At 50.3% G+C, this 2,072-nt stretch overlaps 1 protein-coding gene across 1 annotated transcript in view; it reads left to right on the forward strand.

The window, feature by feature from the left end:
• kpnb1 (karyopherin (importin) beta 1) overlaps positions 1-480 on the forward strand; it is a 9,496-nt gene extending 9,016 nt beyond the window's left edge. Inside the window, exons 20-21 of the mRNA XM_035654269.1 lie at positions 76-204; positions 383-480. Of these exons, the coding sequence (XP_035510162.1) occupies positions 76-204; positions 383-480 (227 nt within the window). The remainder of the gene's footprint in view (positions 1-75; positions 205-382) is intronic.
• The last annotated feature ends 1,592 nt before the right edge of the window (positions 481-2,072 follow it).

The following is a 2,072-nucleotide window of genomic DNA, read 5'->3' on the forward strand; positions in this document are numbered from 1 at the left end:
CTCCTGTAGTACTCCTGTAGTACTGTAGTACTCCTGCAGTACTCCTGCAGTACTGACGGTGGCGCTGTGTTTCAGGCTGTGTGAAGGTGACGGAGCAGTGCGTCCCGTTGCTGCGGCGCTGCACCTCCCTGCAGACGGTCGACCTGCGCTCCTGCTCTCTCCTCTCCTCCGAGACCGGACAGCTGCTCTCCTTCCCCTCCAACGGCTCCTCTTCCTCGTCCTCCTCCACCTCCTCTTCCTCCACCACCACCACCACCACCATGGTCGCTGCTTCATCCTCCTCCTCCTCCTCCACGTCCGCCTCCTCCTGTCCTCCTGAAGACAGAACGCTGCTAAAGAACAGCTAAAGTCCTCCTTCGTGTCACGTGACTTTTGAGTCCAGGTGGCCTCTTAAGCCCCGCCTCCCACCTTGATACACTACAGACAGGTGAGGAGGAGGAGGAGGAAGAGGAGGAGGGACCTGTGCAACATTTCTCCTGACGTTGGCGACCACAGAAGAAGAGGAGGAGGAGGAGGAGGAACGTATTTTGGGAAAGTTGTCGGTAATAGTTAAAAAATAGAAACCCTGAGCATGTACATATTTGTTCTCTGTACAATTTTGGGTGTGTGTATATATCTGTAGTTTACTGTAAATGACCCCTAACCTTTGAAACATCCCCCCCCTCCCCCAACCCTCCTCTCCTCCTTTCCTTCCCTCCTTCTCTTCCGTCCTTCCACCCTTCGATCAATCATCACGCCAGGTGTCCACCTGCTCGTCAGTAGCTGCAGAGAACAGGGAAAGAGGAAGATCAGAACTTGATGATGTCCACATTTAGTTGCCCCCCCCCGCTCACACACACACAGAGGAAGTCAGACACATAAGAGCAGTCTGACATTTGTGTCTCATGCAGGCAGTTTAGGAGTGACGCTAACAGTTTCCCTCTGCTTCCAGTCTTTGTGCTAAGCTAGGCTAATCAGTATGCATTGGTATCCACATTCCCGTCTGACTGTTGGAGAAATGTTAGATTGTTGCACTAAAAACGCAGCTTTTCTGTATGAAGTTTGGTAGTTGGTTAGAGAGCGTCTGCGGTTACCCACAATGCCCCTCTCTGTAGGCCCTTTTCCTGCCACAGGGATCCGATTCTGTCCCGCTTCAAGCAGCTAGTTTTCAAACCATTTGGACCAAAAATAAATTGATTCAGAATCTGAAAAGTTGGAACCAAAACCCACCGCGATCACTCTCCACCAGACTCCAGAGACAGAAACACTCATTGTACCTTCAGATCTTCGTTAATTCACCGACGTAGACGTGGAAATACTCTAAAGTAAGCTGACGGGTCAAAGTACGTCCACTAACCGTGTTCGCCACCGGCTCTGCTCTGTTCCTCTGGTTCCTCGTCTCGAACCGTTTGAAGTGTTTCGACTAAAATCTTGAACGCAACCGATTCAAGAAGCAGTTAATTTGGCGGAAAACCACGAAGACGTCAGCAGAAGGATTGTTCCCGCCTCGAGCTGCGTATTTAAAACATTTAATGTTCCGACCACACAAACCGATTCTGAGCTGGAAGATTTATTCTGCTGATTCACTGTAAACCGTCAGCAAACAGTGAGAAATCATTTTATCTGACAGTCAGAACCCAAAGAGATCCAGTGTGAGAGCAGCTGGAAGCATCAGGAGCTGAGGAATCAGATCTTAATGAATGTACACACACACACACACACACACACACACGTGGAAACAGTGTTAATGTGATTGTAAAGACGCCGCTGGAGGAGGCGGCGAGCAGTCAGTACGCAACGACAAATCAGTGTTTGAACAGGAAGTGACCTCGCCACGCTCACGAGGAAGAAAGCAATCTGTAATATCGGTGAGAAGAGACGCCGCCGACGTATAAAAGATGGACGGCAGTTCCTCAAGTGGCCGTTAGAGGAACTGCAGCCACGTGTCCAAAACGTCGTCCAACTTCAGGCGTCTGAATCCTCCACGCTGTCGGCGTCCATCTTTACAAACGTCCGTGAACACAATCACAGATTAAACTGATCGCTGCTCTTCTGACGGAACCAGGCTAACCGTTTCCCTCTGCTTCCAGTCT

The sequence above is a fragment of the Morone saxatilis genome, unplaced genomic scaffold (assembly GCF_004916995.1).
Source record: "Morone saxatilis isolate NCDOM2014 unplaced genomic scaffold, NCSU_SB_2.0 Contig14, whole genome shotgun sequence".
NCBI classification, from domain to species: Eukaryota; Metazoa; Chordata; class Actinopteri; family Moronidae; genus Morone; species Morone saxatilis.